The following is a 23,974-nucleotide window of genomic DNA, read 5'->3' as shown; positions in this document are numbered from 1 at the left end:
TATAACAAATGAAAACTTAATTATGAATGTTGTATTGCATTTCTGCCATAAGAGCCCCATAAATTGCCTTAAATCCTACACACTGCACCTTCAAGCAGGAACCTACAATTGAGAGGTTCTCCTTAAAACCTTATGTGGACCCATCTGTAAATCCTGGAATATTCTGCGGATTGTGCTGAAGCAACCTTCTTATCATTTAAGTAATGCTATGAGGTATTCTCATGTTTTACGGTGTGTTAAAATGTAACTTTGCCTCGGCTGCTCTTAGTTATTAGACTTTTTATAAAATCTTTGAAAAAGTTAAACTCATCTTATGTCTTATTCGGTACGCTCAGTTTTGCTGCTACAGCCTAATGAGGGGAAGGACTTATCAGGAGAAGACTAACATTTAATTGGCAATAAGCCAGATGAAACAAAACAGTACAGTTCTGCTGGGCCTTAAACATCTTAGAAATACACTCTCAAGATATATTTACTCTGGATGTGATTACCCTGGCCTCCAGCACCACCATACGGGATCTGGAAGTTGTCTTTGATCAGGATATATCCTTAAACACGCTCACTCTCTCTCTCTCTCTTCTAACTCAACCACATTAGCAAACATTTACTAGACATAGTGGCTGTGTAACTGACATTACTTACTGACTGACTGACTGACTGACTGACTTCTGCAGCTGTTATACTACATTTTAGCATTATCTAATAATCATCACTCGTGGTCATTGTCCAGCAAAAATTACAGTCTGGCATTGAAACTATTTATGAAGCTAACTGATGAACGATAAGGTAGCTATTCATTTACATCACTGTTGCCTTGCCAACTTTCTCGGCCTTCGCTTGTATCAAATGTAGGTAGACTGTGCAAAAGGGAAGAAAGAAGCCGCCTGTAGTCTGGTGGTATGAAAGTGAATACCTCTGTATCTTCTGCCAGATGGCAGCAGGCTGAAAAGATAAACAATAAAGAACAAATTCAAGTTCAAATCAAAGTTTATTTACCATCATATGACATTACTGGCTGAAGACATACTTTTTTTTGAGGGAGCAGCTCCAACCTTTTTCACAAATGGTGAGGGGAGAAAAACAACCGCTTCCTGGCCCAGGTAGAAAACTAATTTCACAACTTGTTCACATTAGTGATGCGTAAAAACATCTAGCTGGTGTGTCTTTACTGAATATAATATAGTCTTATAACATATAGTGTTACTCTGTCTGATAAAAAATATATCAAATAGTCCCTTTTCCCTCTTTTTTTAAGAATATTTACAAAAATGTCTGATTTTGCATTGAATGATGCACCAACATCTGAGATTTGAGAGCTGGCCGTCAAACAACCATTTTAATGCAACGAGCAACTAAACAGCAAACATCCTTGCTAAATGTTTGTCTTTCGTCAATTCCTTATGACATAGCTCGCGGATGAGATGCTGTAAAACGGCTAAATCTCAAACATTGGATGTCACAGCTGCGTGCCAAAAACTTTAATGAAAAATGATACTAATCATACAAATGTATGTAATGTAAAAGTAACTAAATGTTGACTGTAAAAGTTTCAAGTGTCTGAAACGTGATTTGTAAAGTATACTTAAAAGTCCAATCTAATAAAGGAATTCATTCTAAAAGTGTTTTTTTTTTTACCAACTTACATTTGGCTGTTGTGAAGTCAGTCCTCATTAAGACTTTAATCCATCCATAAGAATAAAACGGTGACAACAGTCCCTTCGCTGTTTTTATGTGAGTGAAAGTTCATGCTCAACCTTGCTCAACTTAAAGCTCTCAGCCAGAGCGGGCCGTGAAACACTGGTTTTCAACCTGGTGCTTAAGCTCCTTTTAACTCAGCTCACAACTTTTTTCATACTGTACACAACAGTCCAGAAGCTGCCACAGTCAGCAAAGAGGTATCAAAGGAATGGTGAAGGCAGCATTACAAGTGAATGAGAAAGGCATGACTTCAGATGATTTTCAAATTTTGAACAGAATTGATTGACATCATTGATAATGATGGGAAAACGGCTTTCAAGTTGAAAATGGTGAGTGTGTTTTAACATAAAACACTCTTATGGAACTGAAACCTTGAAAATACAGTTAGACCCAGCTCAGTTCCTGTCAGGAGTCCAACCCAGGGTTGCATGTGTAGATATACCACACGGGTCTCTTGTCCATCAAGTGAATTTTCACTCAGAAAGCCAAGAAAAGACAGGCACGTTGTCCATGCTGAGATGAATAACAAAGCTCTTCTCTCATTCATACGGTGCACACATTGACATACAGCTACACATACACACACACAGTCCAGAAGCAATGCTGAAAGAAGCTGGATGAAGCTGGACTGAAGCAGACAGATGAGTCCCTTGCTATTCATATGTGGGTCATAGTTCTTTTGGAGAGTCTGTGCCTCAGTACTCCACAGTCACTGCTTTGGTCTTGAGGTATTCCATGAGAGCATCTTCTCCTGTGGACCACAGAACAAAACAGTGTCAGTCAAACAATATTTACTGCTCAAAGCTTTCTGGGTTACTGAAGAAGGGTACCATAATATTATTATTATTTCTAAGCTTTTTGTCTGATTTGGCTTTTGTGTGCAACCAGACAGTTTTTTATCATCTTCTGAATGGTGTCCTTCATGTCAGTTCCATGTCTCTACTCACCGAGGTCTTTGCCAAAGCCGGACTGCTTAAAGCCTCCAAATGGTGAAGCCACGTCGGTTTTATTATAGGTGTTGACAAATACGGTTCCAGCTTCCAGCCGCTCACTCACGTACATGGCCTTGTTGATGTCACGGGTGAACACGCCTGAGGCCAGGCCGTACTCTGTGTCATTGGCTCTCTGCAGCACGCCTTCTACATCGCTGTGGTTTGGAGCAAGAGGTCAGGAGATACTAGTTAGCAATTCAAACAACAGCACCGCAACAACACCAGCAGGGTTCTTTTTTTACTGACTTACCCATCCTTAAACTTGGACACCACCATGACAGGGCCGAAGGACTCCTCTTTGGCGATGAACATGTGGTCCTCCACACCAGTAAACACAGTAGGCTCCATGAAAAAACCTGAAGAGAAAATGTCATATTGGTTAGTAGCTCATGCTAACAGTGATGCTACAGAGAAGACTGAAAAACAAGTTTTTTTGTTTGACAGTCAATCTACAGAAATATGTATAAAATAATAATCTTTGGTTGCAGCCGTAGTCCCATTAGCTACAGACGTTGTGCTGTTGGTCAGTGCTCAGTGTGTATTCTACCTGGCCTGTCCACCTGTCGGCCTCCGTACACCAGTGTAGCTCCCTCCTTCACTCCGACCTCGCAGTACTCCAGGAGCTTGTCCAGGTGGGCTTTGTGATTCTGTGGGCCGTGGTCCGTGGAGCGATCCAGTGGGTCTCCTATCTTCATCTTCTTGATCTCTTCCACCTTAGAGGGAAAGGATGGTGAAAAAGAAACAAGATTTTGTTTTTCTTAACAATTCTGATTTGCTTTTTCTTCTCAAACTCTCACCATTGAACTGCATTATGGGAAGTGTAGGAGCAAGTGTTTTAGCAGCTTGATCCAAATTAGGGACTCAAATGTAGGATTTCTTGGCCTCTGCTGATCTAATTCTGATATTGTTTCTTTAAAATCTGTCTCAACTGTACAGAAATATTCCTTTACTGTACAATATGTACTGTAATATTCTGGAAGAGGGAAATGTCTCTGTTTTGGCTAACTCACCACTCGGCTGATGTACTCATCATGAATGGACTCCTCCACAAACAGACGTCCAGCGGCAATACAGTTCTCACCTTTATTGAAATACACAGAGCTCATGCCCTGTGGAGCAGAAGACACACAACACAAATACAGAATGAAGAAGAAGAAAGACTTCAACTGCACATGTTAAGCAAAGATTATGATATTTACACTTTCACACACTTTTTATTTAGCATCTATAATCAGAAAACAGACAGTGAGGAGTGATTTTTCCTAAATTTCCATGAAGGTGACATCATCAAATGTGTATTTAAGAAAAAACAGTTCAGATCACAAACATATTCCATTTAAAGCATATAAGACAGGGAAAAACAGCAAATCTTCATGTTTGAGAAACACAAACTACTAAATATCTTTCACTCTTACTTATGACCCACTAGAAGTGTGTGGGGGTGTCTTGCCCCTGCCTATACTTTCTTATTTTCTCAGTATTTTGCAGTGCTTTGGACAGTGGTGTGTAGCCCCCAGCCGATAACAAGGTCAGGACAATAAAAATGTAGTAACCAGTTAATATTGCTGTCTCTGTCCTTCTCATCTGCTCTCTGTCTATTATGGATGTAAAAAAGAGCTGCAGGTCTGTGTGTTTGTTTGACTGAGGGCCTGGATGAGACACACACACAGACAGGCAGGGTAAAGAGTTTAGGATTTTTAGGATTTAGGATTCACACAAAATCCAGAGGGTTGTGTGGAGGTGTGTTTATTTGTGCTTTGGAACATACCAACTGTGAAACAATCAGAAAGTTATTTTTTTAATTCTCTAATCCACTGCTTTGTTTTCGCTAACGCCGCTCCCTCTATTCATTTATTTTCTAATTTGCTCGACCACTGCTGATCTCTCTCTCTCTGTCTCTCAACCGTTGAGCCATGAAGGAGGGGCTGACTTTAAATGGTGTGTTTACAAACAGCAACCGACAAATCATAGCACTAGCACGGTGTAAAAGCAGTCTGATAATCCTCCGGTATGCTCAAACATCCCTCTCTTCCTGACAGTGTCACTCTCTCACCATGCGAACAGCCTTGTCCATGTCACAGTCGCTGAAGATGATGAGAGGAGACTTTCCTCCCAGCTCCAGAGACACCTTCTTCAGGTTACTGACAGCACAGCTGCAACAGGGAACCACAGGGAGAAACAAAAAGGGCATGAAGTTTCACCTGACAGTTGCGTCAACCAACGAGCAGTGAGTTAGTCTGGTCGTACCTCTTCATGATCTGTTTGCCAATAGGTGTGGAGCCAGTGAAGCCCAGCTTGCGGATGTCTGGGTGGTCGGACAAACGCTGCCCCACCATGCCACCTGCAGGAAAGAAAGGGATTGGGAAGGTGGGTTATGGATCGATGACAGAAAGAGAAAAGTATAAGGTATCAAAGGTAGGCTTTATAACACTGGTTTCTTTTTGTTGACTAATCTCATGAGGAGAAAAACCAACAATGTGTTTCCGTTTCCAATACTTTCTGACCTCCCCTCTCTATATGACACTCTCAGCTCCAAGCCTATTGGCTCCCACTGAGGATGTTAATCTTCAAAATGGCTCACAAATATACATTTTCATTTTAAAAACACTACATTTCTAAAACTGCTGACACTGTAGTTTTTAACAGAAGTTACTCAAACAGGGGGAAATAGTGCATTTGTTGGAACTTGTTGGTAAAATATTGTTTTACAGTTTCACCTTTTCCAGCCTCTAAAAATAATGAAAAATAAAGAGACTGAGATCAAAATATCACTTTTTGACTGAACTGCTTTCAAATGATAGATACATAAACTGTGATGAGGATTTGCACGTACACTTTGCTTTATATAAACAAGCAATCATGTCAGGAACCACTAGCCTGGAGAAAGATCATTAGGTTTTCATTGTATGATTTCTAATTCATATCTTTCCGCTATCTCATGACATCAAGGACAACAATCAAAATGGATGAGGAAAGGAAAAAGGACTTCATTGTTCAAGACTCTGTGGATCGTGTATTTGTGTTCATTACCTGAGCCTGGCAAAATGTTTATAACTCCTTTTGGAATGCCAGCTTTCACTGACAGCTCAGCAAACTTCAGGGCTGTCAATGGAGTGACCTGTAAATATAGGAAATAATGTATGAAACAAGAACGACTCTGTCACTTGGATTAAGGATGAAAGGGGATTAGGGGGTAAACAGGTATGTGACACTTCAGCAGCAGTGGCATAAACCTGATGTACCAGTGGTGACAAAAGGTACTGAAATACACTCTGACCTGCCTTAGTTTGCAGTTACTACATTACCTTCATCAGTAATCTAATCGGGTGAATTCTCTGAACTGAAGAAACATTGTCATTATTCTAACAACTGATTAGTTTTGCACTGTGTGTGTTTGTTTATTTAAAGTGAGAGTGTATGGTGTACTCACCTGTGCAGGTTTAAGAACAAGTGTGTTTCCAGCTGCGAGGCACGCAGCACTCTTCCATGCCAGCATCATGAGAGGGTAGTTCCATGGGATGACTATGGCGCACACACTGTCACAGCAAATACATCATTTATATTCGTTTATAGGATCACATAGCTACATAAAGTTCAATCACAACAATCAGATATAGGAAGCACTTAGTAAATCCAGAGCTTTTTACCCCAGAGGTTCTTTCTTAGTGAAGGTCAGATTGCGATTGGGCCGGGCTTGGTTGATGGGGATCGTCTTGCCCTGTAACAAACAACCACGTGTGCCTCTGGTGTCATAATCAGTGTTTAAGTTTATGAAACTTCAGTCTGTGTGCCCGAATGTTAACCTACCTGGATCTTATCACACCAGCCGGCAAAGTATCTGAAGGTCTGGATGGACATGCCGACATGTGTCTTCAGGGCCAGTGTGTACACAGCTCCTGAGTCGATGGATTCGATGGTGGCCAGCTCCTCTTGGTGTTCCTCCATCAGGTCTGCGAGCCTGCGGGGAGGAGGAGAGCGTGAGACAGTGTGAGGATGTTTTTTTAAATGTAATGTGGGAGAGGGCTTCATAAGAAGACGAAATGCATCTGCAAATGCATGTGTTTGTTTGGTGGTTCATTCAATAAGCTAAGATGCAGGACAAGATGTGTGTTCATGTCTGTAAGCTAGAACAGAAGGAGACAGAGAAAAGCTAATCTGGGTCGTTGTCCAGAGTCTGTTGCTCTTGTGTAACAGGCTGCCGTCTATCTCAGCGTACGCATCTCTCCATCCATCATAGAGCACTGACATTACTGCTTGATGCAAGAGTTGATCGGTTGAATCAAAAAAAGGGCTCCATCTGCGTAGACACCTCTATTCTGTATTCTGTGTAATTAATACAAAACCAGGGGACGTCTCTCAAACGAGGACAGAGGATAAGTGGTTTACTCAGATATGTATTCAAAAAATTTACTCAAAGTTGTTCAAAGTGCTATAGCTGACTAGCTAATTAGCTATCTAATCTTTAAACTCATATCAGCAGTGGACATTCAACTCTTGGATTTATATTTTGTGCTAATTTTCTTGAAAAAGAAAGCACAGGAAATGTGATGTAGGAGAAAATACGCAATTTTGTTGTTTTGCAGTGTTTTGCAGTGTTTTGCAGTGATCCTGAGTGTTTTTTCTGATCCTGTAATCACTGTAGTCCTCTAGGTGGAGCTACTCACTTGTAAAGCAGACTTCCTCTGTCTCTAGGGTTCATCCTGCCCCAGGGTCCATTATCAAAAGCTTCTTTGGCAGCTGCCACCGCCCGGTCTACATCCCCCACTGAGGCGTAGGACACCTTACAGATCACCTGGTGAGGGACACGAAGATCATGCTCAATTCAATAATTAATACAGGTGCACCAGGTGACTCTTCAAACTATATCTTCTCTGTGTGTATCATGTCAGCATTGTGATGTGACTCACTGATCCATCATTAGGGTTGATGGTGTCATAAGACTTCCCATTTTCTGCATCTTCAAACTGGCCGTTGATAAAACACTGGTGTGGCATTTTCAACGTCATGTTGTTCGCTTCTTTGGTTGCCTGGGTACAGGACAGCAGTAACAGTACAACAGTCACAAATCAGGCAACCACAAGCATCTACCTCACACCTACATATCTGAGAATATCATAGATCTCAGCCCACTAATAGACAATCGCTCATTTTAAAGAAGATCAGCATACTGGAAGACTTTTTCACTGAGACAATAAAAGCAGGAGACTCACATAGTCGATGACCAGCTCCTCCTCCTGGTCCTCCCCTCTCAGCTTGCGGACAAACATCTGGATGAAGTCCTGGAAGGTGGTGGCCATGTACACGTCCTCAGTCTGTAGCTGGACGCCGGCACACTTCTGCTTCACCTCCTCCACCAGCCTGGACACAGGGATGACATCAGTTCACAGTGATCTCTTCTTCTTGTTTATTTTACACAGCAGTTTCTCCAGGATTGTAAAGAGTTTATAATAACTTAGAGGGTTTTATTTTTCTTATTTGTCTGACTTCAAATAGGGAATTTTATATTGTGTATTTAATAATGCAATTTTTTTTTTTTTGATATTGGAATAATTTTGTTGTGTGTTGTCAGCTCAACAGCCTTACAGCACCAGTTATCCATGCGTGGTGGTATTTTTAGGTCACACATTGTATGCAATACGATCATTTCAGTCTGACAACTCACATTTGAAATGTTTATAAGAGCAGCTGAACAAAGTTAGAGTTAGAGTTTGGTGTCTAGGCATCCGACCTCATCACTCCCCGCAGATATGTCTACATAGAGATATTGGGGAGTGATGAGAAAAACATCTTGAACCCCCCCCCCCCCGGTCGGAGCCTACAGGTGGATGCTGGGGTGCTGGTGGGGCTCATAGAACATGCAGAAATACTGACGCGGGGCAGTGGTGGCACTGACAGGCAGAGGGAGAGTTGGGAGATTTTTGCGGTTTAAATAGACTGCCAAATTGACAGGGTGTGTTTGGTAGAGGATTGCGTCGAGTGGGGCATATTACATGTGTAGCAGTGCAGCTCGAGTTGCCTGTCTGAACTAGCTTGCAGCCGTTTTGCAACTAAAAATCTTAAGTAACACCCTTCCAGCTGGAGAAATGTTTGTTAGATGACGTTAAGAATAAAAAGAGAAAACAAAAGGGATCATCGGACAGACAGTCACTCGATTGAGAGAGCTCCAGGACTTGAGAAGGTTCAAAACCCGAATTCAGTTGGCATTCTTTCCACAAAATCAGTAAATAACAAAACCTGCCTACTTATTAATACATTTGGGTGTTTAACTCTGCCTTCATCATAGCACAGTTGTTTCTTTCTATGGACAGTAGCCAGGCTGCTGGCGCAACAGTCGCTATGTTGCTAACACTCGCAGCCAGAAAATGAACCAGGTGCTGCAAGGAAGCCAAGACAAGTCAGAAACAAACATCTATTCTTGTTTCTTGCCGTTAGCGGTAGTGAACTGGTTGTCTTTGTGACAGTGGCGCAAACAATATTACCAATTAGAAACAGAAATACACTATAAATCCACTATAATTATATCAAACGTGTCCAGAGACAATAGTACTTGAAATTGAAAACTTGCCCTCTTTTTGTACTACTGCAAAAAAAATAAATCACAAAGCACTATTTTATCTAAGACTCATATAGCCCCAGATTTTTGCTTCCCTTCATTGGGTTCCAGTAAAAAACAGAGTACATTTCTAAATGTAATTAATTACATACAAGGCCCTGCATGGCCTGGCACCAGCATGCATAACATACATTACTGAGTCCTTATTCTAGCTGCCATCCTGTCCGATCATCTGATCAGGGCCTTATAACTGTTCCCTGATGACATTTCAAATCTAGAGGTGACCGTGCATTTGCAATGTCAGCACCAACTTTGGAACAGCCTTCCCCAGTTCAACAGATCTGCTGATTCTGTTGGGGTTTTTTTTGCTTGCTGATAAAAGCTCATTTCTAGAGGTTAGTGGGGTGAGGTTTATTTTTTTCCTCTTGTGCTAATTTTTGCCTATGTATCATGATTGCATTTGTGTGTGTGTACACTGGGTTTTGATATTATTATTACAGAATTATTGCAAATAGAAACTAGAAGGATATTCGCCACAAAGGTATAACAGCATATACATGTGTTATGTGACCAACTGTTTTAGTGTGTGGAAATATAATAAATATATTTTATTATGTGACCAAATAAATATCATAAATCAGAGAATGTTCTTGAGACTAATCTTATTCTCTTTCTCATGAATAATTTCTGATCGGACACTGCACTGGCCTCCTCCCTCACCTGACCACATCCATGGAGGCAGCTCCAGACTTGAAGAAGTCTGTGGTCTCCTCAATGGCTGACACGTTGCTGAGGATGCTCTTCCAGACGTTCTGTAAAAAAAACAACAACAACTTACAATCAGTATTTAACACTGGCTCTGAAAGCCAAATACCAGGTTAAAAAGGAGCAGCGAACAGATTACTCGCCCTGATCTCCTCTGCCATCTTCTTCTCATCGTCAGTCAGCTCCACACTGGAGCTCTCCCCAGAGGAGAAGTATTTAGAAGCAGCAATCATCTTCCCATCTTCAAACTGCAGGTTCTTCACCAGCAGCTGTCGACCAAACACAGGTGGATAAAGTACAGCAGATACAGGCCAACACATGCTGTGTTTGAATAAACTCAGCTGCCATGCAACTTACTATGAATGCAGCAACAGAGGCATTACCACACTCATCCTGCTCTACTTTTGTTTGCTCTGAATATTTATTTTATAGTACAACAAGGACTCAATAACTCACAGGCTTCCCATCAGTTCCATACAAGACAAGGCCGTTCTTGGTGACCAGCCCGGGCTGGGACGCCCCCTCTATCTCCAGGGGCTGACCGGCTGGTACCGACCCCCCCAACATGGACGAGCCGTAGAGGGTCACAGACTGAGGAAATCACACAGAGGAGCATTACACACAGATATTTGTGTGTCTTTTAAATTTGTATTAAACTGCACCTGGTCACATTTTAATATGGTGTTACGAGTTCAGGAAGTTAGTATGACCCACCTGACCATCAATGACAGTCCAGGCACCGGGGACTTTATCATGGCCACGGATCCAGTTGTGGATGGCCTCAGCTGGCTGGGCCAGGTTGACCTGAGTGACAGAAAGACATGGGGGGTCAACATGCTGACGTCTCACATTCATTTTCAGACCAGCTCACCTCAATTTCTGAGAATGAGAGGGAAGCCCAACAGCTGGCCCCCACTATCTGAGTGACACGTGGAAAAGCCATGCTGGAAACTAAACCTCTGCACTAAGAATAGCACATTAAGACACACTGCCAGCAATGTGGCTCCAAGCGACGAATCAGAAAGCAGAAGACAGCTATGATCAGCCCCACCTCTGTCTTTTCCCAGCCAGCCACTCAATCTCATACATTTAGTGTTGAACAACATGTTGAGCTACCAGTGATTTTCCATGCTGTTCATTGAATGAAGGTTTTGTTGCACTGAGCAGCTGTCCAACAGCTTAAAGGAACAGCTCACCCAAAAATTAAAGTTCAGTCTTTATCTACTCACCCCCGGGCTGATAAAAAGTTTTATAGTCCACAAAATATTTCTGGAGCTTCACAGCAAAACAGCAGTGCAGCATTCTCCTAAACAACTGAAGTAGTTGGGGATGTGTTACATACAGCTTGTTCAGCATAATCCAAGTCTGCGGAAGCCCAGAGATCCCAACACACACCCTCGACACTTGTGCGCCCACTTTAGATAAGGAGCACACCGATATTTCTAGCTTAGCAGTGTGAATAACATCAATTTTCAAAATGTTGACTGGGCTTCCAGAGACTTGGATTACGCAAGACGAGCTTGTATGGAGCCATCATATGTCTTTCTGTCAGTTTTCTATTTCCCTTGCTGCAACACTGTTTTACTGTGAAGCTCCAGAAATGTTTTTTGGACTATTAAACCTCAGCTGATTTTCCATCGACATGGGGGTGAGTAGATAATGACTGCATTTTCATTTTTGGGTGACTTGTTCCTTTATCATCCCATTTTAGCTTAAACACACACTCTTCACACATTAAAAAAACGCATGAAAATACATACACTCAATCCCTCCCCCCGACCTTACTGGTCGCTCCCGGCAGTTACCCCACAACCACTGACACTCCCATCTCCCCCAACAGCTCTGGCAGATCGTTGCTACAGTGTCCCTCTTATCTCTCTCCATGACTGTCCTCAACAGACCCATTTCAGCCGTGTCTACATAACACTTATTGTCATCCAGAATTCATAGTACCATAGTTATATACCAACTGCTGATTTGTAAGAACTCTCACCTTGGAGTTGGATTTCTTCTGAATGCCTTCATAGGTCGCTCCTTCCTCTGTCTGGGCAACTCGAGGGGCCTTTCCATCGGCGATGAGCTGTACCGACTCCACCTGCACCATGAAAACAGCCCTTTTCAGACAGAGCTATCTCAATTTCCAATTACAGCTATCTCTAATTCAGTTTTAACTAGTCAAAACAATAGTTGCAGATATCTGAAATGTCATTATGACTATTGTGCATGACGTTGCTCATCTGAGGCTTCCCATTTGATACTGGCCTGGCAAAGCATTGCAACAGCATTTTGAAAAGTGTTAGGAGAAGAAATGGTGGTTGCTGTTGTACATAAGATAGTAAGAATATACCATGAATTTAAAAGAGTTTATGATCAAGTAATTTGTGGCGAACAAGAGCTTCATACACGAGAGAGTTTTGGTGGAAATTTACAGCACATTGAAAATGTTTTGTCTCCAGACAAACTTGAGGACCTGTGACAAAGCTTGGATGGTCTGGGGACACTGATCTCTCATTCTGGAGTAACGTGAGCTGAAAATGTAGGGTTTTCAGCCCATCCAATGAATTCTACTTCTCACTAACAGCTCCTGTAGTGCAAGGTTGCCAGGTTGGTGTGATGTTTTCCAACAGTCCCAAATTAATAATAATTAAAAAATTATATTATTTCATTATTTGTCAATAGTAAACAACTGAAATGAATTCATAAACGATATCATCAGTATTGTGGTTCATCACAAGTTTTCAGTATGAAAGAATAAAGCAACAACTCAAGTGTTCACAGGTGTGCAAGAACGCAGACAGGAGGCCACATTGCACGATGCAACTATAAAACTATTTTCCATATCTGCCCTTTGCCTTCATAATAAAGGGACAGCTCAAATTACAACAATTATAGGTTTTACCTAACCTAATAAACTGCAACAAGCCTTGACAGTATGCCAACTTAGAGTTTCGACCCCATACACACACATGAAGAGAGAGAGAAGTAGGCTACAGGTAATCCCATGATATGTCATGATATCAAAAAGCAATATGAATAATGTAATGCTGCAAGCAGAGCGGTTTCTGTTCAAAGAAAATACAGATTTGCAAAATCACTCCAGCTTGTGTGTTAGGGTAGCCTGTGTGTGGGGACTCCTCTCAGCAGAATGAAGAAACATCATGTCATAAAAGTTGTGCTGAGTGTGCTAATGTGTCCTCATTATTAATAAATGCATATCAATGAATATATTTTTAATATACTTTAATTTGTAATGTATTTAAAAACCTGCCCAAGCTCATTACACCTCGCACAATGCAAGCCAAAACCTCCCAACTGGGCGGAAAACCAGCCCGATCTGGCAACGCTGCCGCTCCCGCCTCCCACTTGCTGTAGCTTCTGACAGCACTACACATATCTGCAGCATTTTGCCAAGTCAAAACTCTAATTCAATTAATCTATAATTACATTTTAACTATACAGACTGAAAGTTAAAGATATCTCCACCTTGAGATATCTCTCATCAAAATTAAATTCAAAATATCTATAACTTGATAATAGATATCTACAATTAAATAATTACTATTCCTAATTCTAGTTGGAGATATCATGTTGATTAGTGATCATTTAATTTCAAGATATCTACAACCTCATTCTGTGTAGTCTAAACTTCATTTAAGATATATAAAAAGGACAATGTAGGTATCTGGAATTGAGGGGATTTAAAGATATCTTGAACAGGAATAATGGATAGGCAGAAATCATTTGAAGATATCTGAAACTGAAATTCCACCTAGACATAATTCAGTTTCAGATATCTGTAATGAGAAACCCCATACACATGATCCTAGGAAGAATGACATTGTGGATATCTGAAATGTTCTTTTTGACTTGGAAAACTTGAATTACGGATATCTGCAATGCATATCCAGTGTAGCTATTAAATGTTAAAGGGCTTGCCATACAGGGTGCCATTTTATACAGCATGCCAGCGTTGCAGAACTGAAAGAGGCGTGAATGTACACATCGTAACGCTTTATCGTGTTTCCACCCAGTTTCCACCTGTAAATCTAAAAATGGCACAGCAAGCTGTTTATAATCACATGAACGCTGTTATAATGTGTTGTGACTGAGATCCTGACCCACCATGCATCGTGACAAGTGACAAAGATACGCCTTTCGAACGAAATTACATCAGTAAATGGCGGGCCCTCTCTGGCTCTCACTCCCAGAGAGGGATGCTTGGCAGGGAGGGCTTGCCTCGTCGCTGTTTCACATTAAATTTGGGGATTTTATTTCCTAGACAAGTTGCCAACGACAGTAACTACAACACAGGCAACAAACACACTGTGAGTTCAAGTTTTTTGCTCAAAATCACGTCACATATTCAGTGTGAGTCGGTAGGACAGACAGGATGACAGTGACTTTTCCACATATAAATTGCCAAAGTCACGACCTGCTACCACATTACTGTTGTTTGGTCTTGTAACGTTGCTTTGTGGGTTGAAGTGTGGTACAGTTCTCTTTATTTTGAACATCTTTTATTTTGTGCGTCACACCACTGTCCTACCCTGCCAGCTTATCCTATCACACAGACATCTATTCACCACTGTCACAGTTCTGTTATTACCTCCGTTGGCGGATCAGAGAGCAGAGCAAAACCATCCCCCCATTCTGCCTCTGTAACTTTTATGGTGCAATATTCCCATGCAATACTCTCCATGAGTGTGACACCTCAGTCTGTTGTGTCTGTGAAGTTTATGATAAAATGTTGTTGACAATCTCTAAGGATAGAGAAGGCTGAGTGGGATCTGGGCTTTATGGGACAATGGAAATTTGTGTTAACAGGTCTCGACTACTTGATGGATTACTTCATTTGATAAAGGTTCTAGATAACTGCATGCTAATAATCCTGATTACACTCTTTATCAAAAGGTTCATATATATGTGAAATTCCAGGTGGTTACCATGGCCTTGATGCCTTCTGGGAAGAGGAAGCGGTTGTAGATTGTGTCCACTGTGTCGTTGGGCTCAACAGGACACTCCCTCTGCAGCAGGATTGGTCCGGTGTCCAGGCCGTCATCAGCCCAGAACACTGTGAAGCCAGCTTTCTTATCGCCGTGGATCAGGGTCCTGGAGACGCATGCATACACAGAAAAGACAAAACTAAATTTGAAACAGTGCCATAACCCTCGTATTTTAAGACCAGGTAGGGGATATAAAGTCAACCATAAACCTGAGCAAATGGAGCAGACTCAGATAAAGAAGAGATAAAAGGTGGTTACACCTGGAGTAAATGAGACGAAGGCAATCAGAATGTTGATAAGACTGTGAAACACACAAGCTGTCTGCCATCAGTTCTCATTAGGGGCGTGAATATTTATTGCAATTAATTATATTTATTATGTTAACGTTTTTTATTTTATTGTATTAACATGATGACAAGCAGTTTTAGAATGTATTCGACTGACATAATTGTTAGTAAAAATATCAATTAAAGATATCTCTGCTGTAATCACATTATGATTAGAAGGCAAAGATTACTTTTGCATTAAGTTTTATAGTTTCCTCCATGGTCTATATATTAAGCTAACCGCCTCCTGGCTCTAGCATATGTAACAGATATGAGAGTGTTATTGATCTTCACGGACTTGACTTTAAAAGGACCTCTTTAGCAACTGGTAGTAATGTGACTACAACCCAACAGCCAGATTAACCATGGGAGTAGAGGGGCCACAAAGGTAACACATGGGGTCCCGAAGTCACTGTCTTTGAAGAATATATAGTTTATACTTGAAAACAAATGGAAGCAGTTCATTTACTCCCAGTGATAACAGGACTAGAGAAATATTAAGGGTGGTGATCAGACAGACTAGCAAGTGGAAGAGATAAGAATACCAGCTTGCTCGGAGGTAGAGGTCAAACAGAACTGGTTTAAACCTCCTGTTGGACAGACAGATAGCAGCTAACCCTCGTGTACCTCTACTCTGACCTGGAAAACAGAGAGGACTTGGGCCTGTGAAAATATATATTTAGCCCTTTAGTTGTTCTGAAGTATAGGACAAAATACTTTTGTCAGGCTAGCTTGTACAACTTTTGCTCAGCAGCAGCCACTGTGGCCACAAGTTACTAGATAACATTGATTAAACGTAGTTCACCAGCAGAACAAGCAGAGAAGGGTTATAAAGTTAACGTAATTACTTAGAGTTGCCAGGTACAGTGCAATATAACATAACTATAATTATAATATATATAATATAATTTTCCTGCATGTTTGAAGATCACAGCTGTTTCTATGTGACAAACGGTGGCTGCTTTATGTCCATTTAATGACTAATATACATACGACACATTGTGTATGTAATACATTAGCTTCCTATTACATGTCCTTCTGTGTATTCATCATTTATCAATTCAGTTTATTTCTCAAGGACAGTGCATATTAATGTACATTACTGTAAATGTACCAGAATTAGCCAAGAGGCTAGTTAACATCTGTAAAGCTGGCAACCATGGCACACAAAGGCACCATGTTCTTTATAAAGCAAACATTAGTGGTTACAGGGGGCTGTGCTGTGTGACAGACAACTACACAGATATTCAGTGACAGTTCTATCAAGTCCACTAATTAGCTGTAATTACCGCTGCAATTAGCATAACAAAGAATATGATACATGTCCCTGATTGACAGCCACAGTTCTAAGTCTCCTTGAGAGACTGTCCTCTGCAGTTGTCAGTTAATGCTTTAAGTCTCATTTATTTTGGCTAACCGCCACCATCTGTTCACACTCAGAAGAAAGTGTCTGTAGTCTGCAGCCTTTCTCATTTATGTACAGCTGCACAGTTGCGGTTAAGCAGACAATCCCGAGCTTGTAATGTGTTACTGATCTTTACTGTGGTGAAAACAGTGTGGTTTTGTGGGTGGGTCTGTGATGTGAGCGTCACTGTTGTCATTTTCTTTTACTGCTATGAACCCTGTGGGCAGTGAGCCAAAAGCAAAGTTACACCAATGATCCTTTAACCTGAGAGAGGATGTAAACCCCCACTGTACTGTAGGTCAAATCAAACCAGTAACACACACTAACCAGGTACGGGATGGATACAAATCTCATCATGGGGAGTAGTACTCAGCCTGTGAACAATGTATTGAAAGCAGAGACAGGCTTAAACAAAGAGTGTGATTACTCTCTCTCACCAGTTGATGGCTGAGGCTCCTCTGTGCAGAGGCAGGATGGAGGGGTGGTAGATGATGGAGCCGTGCTTGGGGTGATCGATGATGTTCATGGGGATGAACTGGGAGCAGAAGGGCATGACGTTGAGCTCGGCACCCACCGCCTTGTAGGCATCCACCACCTCCGGGATGGGCTTCCCCTTGACCCGCCACCGTGGGAACTTGAACACCGGCGTCCCGTCCTTCTCCGCCGCCACCGCTGAAAGAAAAGGGGAGAATTTACTGATACAGTCCAGAAATCAGAAATCAAGTCTTACGCAGGGTGATGACGATCAGTGCAGACCATTTACTGGTCTGACTCTGCTTCACCGTTTCATGGAGCCTTTAAATGTGTGTACCTGCTTGAAGCCATCACAATTCATCATCCTTATTTAACTGTTCAAACTTGCAATTCATCTGTAAATAAGGATTTGACTATCTGGTGCAGAAGAGTGCCTTGTCTTTTTCTAGTGTCCTTAAATTGAAAATGTCCCCTGCTTGCAGTACTACATGACCATAGCGATAAAAAAACACAGGTAATAAATTGTCCTCTGCAAAGGTCCATTCAACCCAGGAGTCCCATGTGGCAGTCTCAGCAACTTCAACACCAAATGAGCTTTCACTCCAGTCAGAACCAGTTCTACCTGCTATGTGTACACATACAGCCATAATAAGCTGTAATATCTAGTCAAGTGCAGTTTATCCGGTTCAGTCCTACAGCTGGCCCTCTGTGCTGCAATATGCCACTGAGGTCACAGGAAACCAACAGTGGTACTATCAGCTCTCACACCCACTAGAACACACAAGCAGGTTAGGGAAACAGAGAGGAGTAGTACGGGAAGGTCAAATGTCAATGTGTGTGTGTTTGAGAGAGAGAGAGAGATAACAGCCTGACTTTATATTATTAGAATACAAGAAAATACTTTTGGATTCTTAACTATTTAAAACATGCTCACAACTGCATATACTATCTTTTTTAATTGCAATTTATCAATATTGGTTTTATTCTGATCTCACTTTAGTTGTTTTTGAATTTGGCAATAGAGGCCACCAAGAGACAATTTAAGTACTAAAATACCAGACTTAACTGTTTGTATTAGAGTCTACATAGTCAGTATAAGCACACTGTAGACAGTACCAAACTACAATGTGAGGACTACTGTACTGTATGTATATTTAATAATGCTAAATGTGCTTTCATTTTTGAATGCCTCACAGTAGGGTTAGGGTTAGGCTAAGAAAATCTAAACTCAAGCTGGCTCAGGCACAGCGGGAATATGTTTACGACTAGAAATGGAAAGAGTTTTATATTGGCTACAAACACTTAGAGAAAAGGAGGACATCAGGCAGAGATCAAGTGGAAGCTGATGATGATGATGCTTCCAGGAAAGATTGCATCATCATAACAAAGATTTTTCACCTCAGTGCTGTATCTCCGGGCCACACAGGGCCTCTCCCCACACAGACAATGGAGCCACTATCCCGATGCTAACGCAGGATAAAGGCCTCCCTTTGTCCAGGAGCACTGGAGAGTCAACACACATCTACCTCAGACACAGCACAGGCCTCTGCCGGCCTGGAGATGACCCAGGACATTTCCTGTCTTTTTATTTTTGTACAACACCTATGCAAAACATTTACTCTGTTCTCATTTTGCAATTATAAGTGAACCAGGTGCCAATTACACAGGTGGAAATATACATTGTAAAATGTATTTAGTACTTAGTATGGATGCATATTTCATTAATTAATATTTAGGGACTTCGTGTGTTGGTAAGTTAATAACATGAAGCTACAGAGCCTGTAGAGTACTTGTCTTTAAATATGTTTACTTTGTATACCAATACTGAAGCACATGTTAATTAAATGTTTGGGATCAGCTGCCAGTTGCACCAGCTATATGTAAGTAAGTTAGCTTGATACTAAGGGTGGAAAACAGACAGACTAGCAAGCGGAATAGATAAGAATACCAGCTTATTTGTATGATAAGTTGATTTATGAGTCTCATTCCCAACTCGTCAATACTGACACACTGGGATTGTAGGTCACGCCGGCAGCCATCCCAATGCGTAAGTATTTGAATAGTTGGGAATGAGACTCAAAAACTTTACTTTTCTTACAAATGGGGCCGTTAACTACGTAAAGGACAAACTAACCAAGATATTGCTGCAGAAAGTGATGTTTTCACTTCTTGTGGCCAATCAGTCAAAAGCACTATTCTCAGTGTTTAGTACCTTATTGTTTCTCATGCCCAACTGTCTTTGAACGTTCAATAGTGAAGAAGCTAGCGAGTAAAAATCGCAAACGTTATTAACCAAAAAACAACAAAAAGGTTCGGAAACTAGGACAAGGAAGTATAATCAGGTGATACCACCTGGTATACAACCTTAATCTGCAACATCAACAGTGGTATCGAGTGGTTAAACTGTCAACTACCACACAGGCCAGCATAACAGTGCCTATAAATAAATGGGAAGATTAAATTGTCACATTTTAACAAACAGTTACAATAATAAATTCATAAAATAAAAAATAATACTAAACTAATAAATAATATGGAATGTTAAATGGGAAAGTAAATAAATAGATGAATTCATACAAAGGTAAGTAAATACAGAAACAAATTAAAAACATATACATTTATGTCTCATTTTATAAACTAGGGAATGACTACGTTTACAGTATTTTTTATATTATTTCTAGTGCATTTAATAGAATATTAATACATTTATTAAATCATTTATTTATTTATTTAATTTTGGCAGTTTCAGTCCTATCTAGTCACTTTATCCAAATAAAATGCTTATAACTTTTATTCTAATAAGGAACATGTCAAGAAATATTACCAGACATTTGAAAGCTCCTTTTCCACATTATGGACACATCATCCAAAAAAGTGTCACTCAACAGCAGCTGTGTCACTAAGTAAACAAAGTGTACTGTTTCAGTTCATAAAATAGTTCCTTAAAGTTTCATTGTCAAACTCAAACACTGACAACATAAAACTATTTGCTTGTTAGCTAAAGTGGTAGGTCTAACTCATTAGACACTAATGAGTCACCCCCTATCATTACTTACAAGTAGTAGTAACACCCTCTCATCCTACAGTGTTGTGATGTTGTCAGTGTGGGGCAAGTAAAAACATGATCATTTCAAACAGGATTTAAATAGACGGCTGTGCATGAGTCCGGACTGCAGTTTGTACTGCTCTGTCTTCCATGCATGAGGGACTGTTGGCTGTGAGATGCCAACATTTATTCCATTATAATTATAAAACCTGATATTTTTATGTTCTCTCCTGTAGTTGGTTTGGATTGTGTTTTGAAATCAACGAGGAAGCACCACAGTTTCTTTACAGGAAGACATAAGTTTGTATTTTCAGCCTCAAATGACAACAGCTGCAAGGAAGTGAAGACTCCAGGGATCAATCAACCACTTCACAATGATTAATGTTGATCTAAAGGTACATAGTAACAGATTAGAAACAATAGCTCACTGAAGGACAAGGAGGACAGTAATGTGCAGACAGTCCGGTGGAGATATAGACTGAACCAACAGAAAAGACAGAAGGGAATGAACTCACCCAGGGGATCAGCCTTGCCATCCTTGTCAGGGACTGTGAACACACCCACCACCTTGTGTCCCTGCTTCCTCAGGTTGCTGTACACCTCCTGGCCGAACAGGCTCTGGCCAATTATTGCCAGTTTAAGTTGATTCTGGTAATAGTGCTGTAACGAGAGCAAACACAAACACATTAGTTTCAGTGTGTCTTACTTCAACTACAGTGCTTTGATTAATATGTCCATGTTGACATGGAGCTTTTGTTCAGCAGAAGAGGATATTCAACATTCTTTCTGACCTCATGCTACTTCCAGAGATGTTACGCAAGTGACAGTGGTAAACCAATGCCGAGACATTCTTAACAGCAGGCAACTGCATGAAACTGCCTTTAGCACCAGGAGCCAGAGGAGGTCACCAGGCACTACTTTTAAAGGAACACTCCAGTCCGAAAATGTTGTATTGCACTTGTAAATTCGGGGAACTTTCAGTAGACAAAACTAAAAAATAATGGGCAATACTGATGGTCAGAGGCTGAGATATCCTGACTTTAAATCCCATATGTAGGTCAAGTCCTAAAAAAACTGGACTTCAACTCATCTCCCTACCTGGTGAACACCCAGGTCTTTCACACTTTGTGCCCCCTGTTTGTAATTTAAACTTTCGGTTTAGCATTTGTTGTCTCCAAGCACAAACTGAGATAACCCTGATGACCTGTGACATTGTCTGATTTATTCTCTCAGACTTGACAGAAAACATTATTCAACCGTTTTACAGGTTGAGCAGTGCTCCATTCACAAGTGCATTGACTTTAACATTTCCAGCACAGATTTTTCAACATTTTTGTTAATTTCTCAGCAAATAATGCATGAAACTTTATGAAAAAAAAAGATTAGGCATAGTGAGTGAGTAAAATTGATGCTGATCCAAATCAAATCCAATCTAGCGGATTAAAATGTTTTATTTGACGGGGTTAAGCTTGATTCAATAAAGGGCACTGTTGGGCCTTGGTGGAGGTATGCACTCTACTGACTGCAATATAGTTTTTTTAATGTTTTAAACTAATATTCTTACTTATTGAACCTTTAAGTCAGGTCAATTCATCAACAGATAACGTTTTTTAAGATAAAGAGCCACCATCTGCTGAAAATGGCTTCAAATAATATCAGCACTTGCAACAAAAACTGCTAGTATTATTGAAAATGTACTCATTCAAACTTTAAGTGACACTGGGGCTCAGAAAACTCTTGTCAGTATTGATTGTCATTTTTTTTAATTGATTGATTGATCATCCACAGCTCAAAGTTATAGAGAGGCGAAGTCCCACAGCTTCCAGTGCGCACTATGTGACTGTATTTCAGAAATAAATGTGTACAGTAGTCAGTGGCAAGAGACAAATGACTTATTGATCCCATTTGAGTTGTGCCAAATATGATGTATGTCAATTTTTAAGATAATTTTGAAAGTCAAGGAAGTCACAGTTTGTTATAAAATACCATTTAGTTTGTGTAAAAGTGCTCAGTGAACTACAATGTCTCGCTCAAGATACGGCACCAACACAGCCGCCACCTCAGCACAGAACAAGTATTGTAAAAGGTGAAAATCACAACAGGTTTGGCCCTACGGACAGCTTCATCTATGTGAAAGGAGAGTTATTCAGGTTTGTGAGCTCGCTAATCAATGGGACCGGTTCTACAAGGTTTCGGTTATGGGTTTTAATGATTGTTAAGCAAACGATGTCACTTATGCGACTGTTGGGTGTGTAGTCATTATAATTACGTATTCACACAGTCTTAAATTTCATCAGTCTTCTCGACTTTCTCGAGTTGAAAAATGATCTTTTAAATTCACAAACATCATACGTGTAATTCAGGCGCAATTCAAACAGTATCATCGTCATTAAGTACTGTACATACTGTATTTTTCCCAAGTCCCATGGTGGTCCATGGTGAAGGGGTTTGACTTTGCCTCTCTATTAGATTTTTATGTCATCTGCACAGAATTGAATCAGAAAAGGCAGCAAAACCTCACAGTTGTGAAACTGCAAACAGGAAAAGGCCGATATGCCTGACACCCTTTCTGAAGGGTTAGTAGTTATTTTCTCAACAACTAATTGATTGATTGAATTCTTTCAACATTAAGTTCAACATTTTTATTGCTGTTTTTATTTCATTTTTATAGACTTATGTATAGAAAGCATGAAATGTAAACACCTAGGGGTGGGATTCAGGGGGCCCCATGCTCAACCTCAGGGCCCCCCAGTCAAGTCCACCCCTTATCCAATGGTTAAATCGTTAAAGCTCCAAGAAAAGCAATTGGCTGAGGACAGCACAACCCTCACCCAGTGAGGGAGAGAGGAGTCTCTGACTGTAGCAGCACATGTGTGCAGGAGGAAGGTTTCAGGTTTCCCATGCTCAAATGAATGGTGCTGTCAAGTTCATGGGGCACGTCTCGGGCTGCTACACTGCATTCTGCAACGTGCTCCATGATGCATTCAAAGCCGCTGATTCCAAGCATGTATCCACAGTAAGGTAGCTCCCAACACACTGGGGAGGGGGATGACATGCATATCATTTGTTCTGCAAAAAAAACCCAAAATGATGAATGAATGAGCAGACTGCTCGTACGTAGCTGTGCTCTGGGTTGCTTGCAGCCCTGCCTGAACTAAGCCGATATTGGAAGACAGGTTGGAGCTCAAAGGCTGATGCAACTCCTCCAGATCCTGTACAGTAAAGGCCGGTCCAGTCAGAGCATACAGCGAGAGGGGGAGAGGGGGGAGACAGAGGCGAGCGCACAGTAACGTGGCAGCCTGGCGCTGATTCACCATCATTTGCTCCGTTTGCTGAAAATACAGTAGACCTGCAAAGACCTGCACATGAACTGTAACTCACTGATCCGCAATCAGAACCGAGCCTGGCTCAGTCCTCCTGATAGCACCGTGTCCTGGCATGCGCTCAGCGTGTACCAGTAGGATTTCTGTGACTGTATCAAAGCTACTATTCATTCTGTGGTGCAGCGACAGCAGAGAGGCAGTGGTACTCACGGACGAGGTGGAGAATTTCCTTAAGACTTGACTCGCTGTCCACAACATAATGGCGGTGTTTTGTGTATAAAAATGTATGAGAAATAAAAACAAGTCCAAACGCCGCCCAGTTTATCCGACCTGCCGCTGAGGTATGTGCGCTGCTGGCAACACACACCTGCGTCTACGTGCGTGAGCGT

At 41.1% G+C, this 23,974-nt stretch overlaps 1 protein-coding gene across 1 annotated transcript; it reads right to left on the bottom strand.

The window, feature by feature from the left end:
- Positions 1 to 969: 969 nt before the first annotated feature.
- On the bottom strand, positions 970 to 23,974 carry aldh1l2 (aldehyde dehydrogenase 1 family, member L2). The gene is made up of 23 exons (XM_073480356.1): positions 23,796 to 23,974; positions 20,778 to 20,922; positions 17,180 to 17,414; positions 14,952 to 15,117; positions 12,002 to 12,103; positions 10,723 to 10,812; positions 10,465 to 10,599; positions 10,152 to 10,277; positions 9,964 to 10,055; positions 7,901 to 8,048; positions 7,598 to 7,717; positions 7,355 to 7,482; positions 6,498 to 6,648; positions 6,338 to 6,408; positions 6,121 to 6,226; positions 5,721 to 5,808; positions 4,938 to 5,031; positions 4,744 to 4,843; positions 3,701 to 3,799; positions 3,238 to 3,403; positions 2,941 to 3,046; positions 2,646 to 2,845; positions 970 to 2,449 (listed from the first exon to the last, which is right to left on the bottom strand). Exons 1-23 carry the CDS (start codon positions 23,841 to 23,843, stop codon positions 2,394 to 2,396), a joined length of 2,772 nt encoding a protein of 923 aa, XP_073336457.1. The 5' UTR covers positions 23,844 to 23,974; the 3' UTR covers positions 970 to 2,393.

The sequence above is a fragment of the Pagrus major genome, chromosome 14 (genome assembly GCF_040436345.1).
Source record: "Pagrus major chromosome 14, Pma_NU_1.0".
NCBI classification, from domain to species: Eukaryota; Metazoa; Chordata; class Actinopteri; order Spariformes; family Sparidae; genus Pagrus; species Pagrus major.
The sequence above is the reverse complement of the archived record's forward strand: the minus strand, read 5'-3'. Positions and strand labels throughout refer to the sequence as shown.

Bases quoted from the DNA above. Each gene is read 5' to 3' on its own strand.
- aldh1l2 (XM_073480356.1), bottom strand. From the start codon at position 23,843: ATGTTGTGGACAGCGAGTCAAGTCTTAAGGAAATTCTCCACCTCGTCC. The intron at 6,649-7,354 runs GTGAGTAGCTCC...TCCTCCCCGCAG, and splicing joins AGAGGAAGTCTGCTTTACAA to GCTCGCAGACCTGATGGAGG. The intron at 5,032-5,720 runs GTAATGAACACA...TCTTTCCTGCAG, and splicing joins AAACATTTTGCCAGGCTCAG to GTGGCATGGTGGGGCAGCGT.